General features: G+C 37.7%; 1 protein-coding gene across 1 annotated transcript; it reads left to right on the forward strand.

The window, feature by feature from the left end:
• The first annotated feature begins 33 nt into the window (after nucleotides 1-33).
• Tsp_14013 (conserved hypothetical protein) lies at nucleotides 34-414 on the forward strand. The gene is made up of 2 exons (XM_003368717.1): nucleotides 34-239; nucleotides 294-414. The coding sequence occupies exons 1-2, from the start codon at nucleotides 34-36 to the stop codon at nucleotides 412-414; spliced, it is 327 nt and encodes a 108-aa protein (XP_003368765.1).
• The last annotated feature ends 837 nt before the right edge of the window (nucleotides 415-1,251 follow it).

The raw sequence follows: 1,251 nt of genomic DNA on the forward strand, positions 1-1,251 counted from the left end.
TACAAATGTGCATCAGAGATTGATATTTCGGCAATGGTCGGAGAAGCTTTAAAAATATCCATTGTGAAGTTGACTGGAGTTTGGGGTTCGCCGGAAAAGGAAAAATTATTTTTCCAACGAAGACAAGAAAGTGAATGTGAAATGACATTTTCAACTTTGGAAAACAGATCAAATCCGTACAACATCGAAAGCATTCGACCCGTTAATAGCTGCTGGTGGAACCATGAACTCTCGCGACAGTCAGAAAAAACAAATTTTCAATACTATTGAACAATAAGAGACAAGTGATAAAGAAATCCGTGCGATTTGCATGAGCTGTCAAGCAGTGGACGCCTATTCGAACCACTAGCAGAACGAACTCGACAATCCTGGAACCACAACGCCTGCCCACTTTCCCCCTACTCAGAAGGATAAGCCGTATCTGTTTCTGATGATTACGTAGATTTCTATTTCTGGCCATCTCACTCTGCTTTTCCACTTCTCACAGCCTTATTTCAACTTTTTCAGGAGTCTACGAAGAAAATACGTTTTATTTTTTTCATTTGCCTCAAAAAGTAGCCATTCGTCTTGTTTGAATGAAAGAATATTCAGGCCTATTGGGGCAATTGTTACCTTCCACTTGGCCGCGATCGTTGACAACGTTTGCAGCTGGTTCATTTGCTGCTTCAACTGAGACGATTGAAGAAGAACTGTCAAATCGCTGCTTCACTTCTACGGCGGTGGAAGAGAAAAGCAGATTGCTTGGCAGAAGCTGTTTTTCTTGACTGAGATAGATGTGCGAAATTCTGCTTCACAGATCTGATCACTGACCATCACTGTACACTATGCGGTTGCGTTGCCTAATCGCTTCCAGATTGCATATTGATTGATAATCAAACCAAAAAAATGGATTGAAATATTATTTCAATAATTACTCGTCTCTTTGTTGAATGCATCTCTTACCTATGTACAGTATATTTCAAGAAAAGGTTTCAAATCTTCCTACAGTCTCACATAGCAAAAACGCATCCATTGGAGAAAATGCGAATGAAACATATTTATTTACCGTTTCTTTTGGAGATGCAAGTTTTATTGATATGTTTTCTAAAATTTACTACTGTCATAAACAAGAAGAAATACATGAAAAGATTTGAATTTCACAGCACTGAAGAAAAGAACATGAATTAAAACTGTCCTTGTTAAAAAAAAACATTGCTCAATTATAAATGATACAGTATAGTAGTAGTGGTAGTAGTAGTAGCTGTAGTAGTT

Source organism: Trichinella spiralis, assembly GCF_000181795.1.
Source record: "Trichinella spiralis strain ISS 195 chromosome Unknown Scfld2041, whole genome shotgun sequence".
NCBI lineage: Eukaryota > Metazoa > Nematoda > Enoplea > Trichinellida > Trichinellidae > Trichinella > Trichinella spiralis.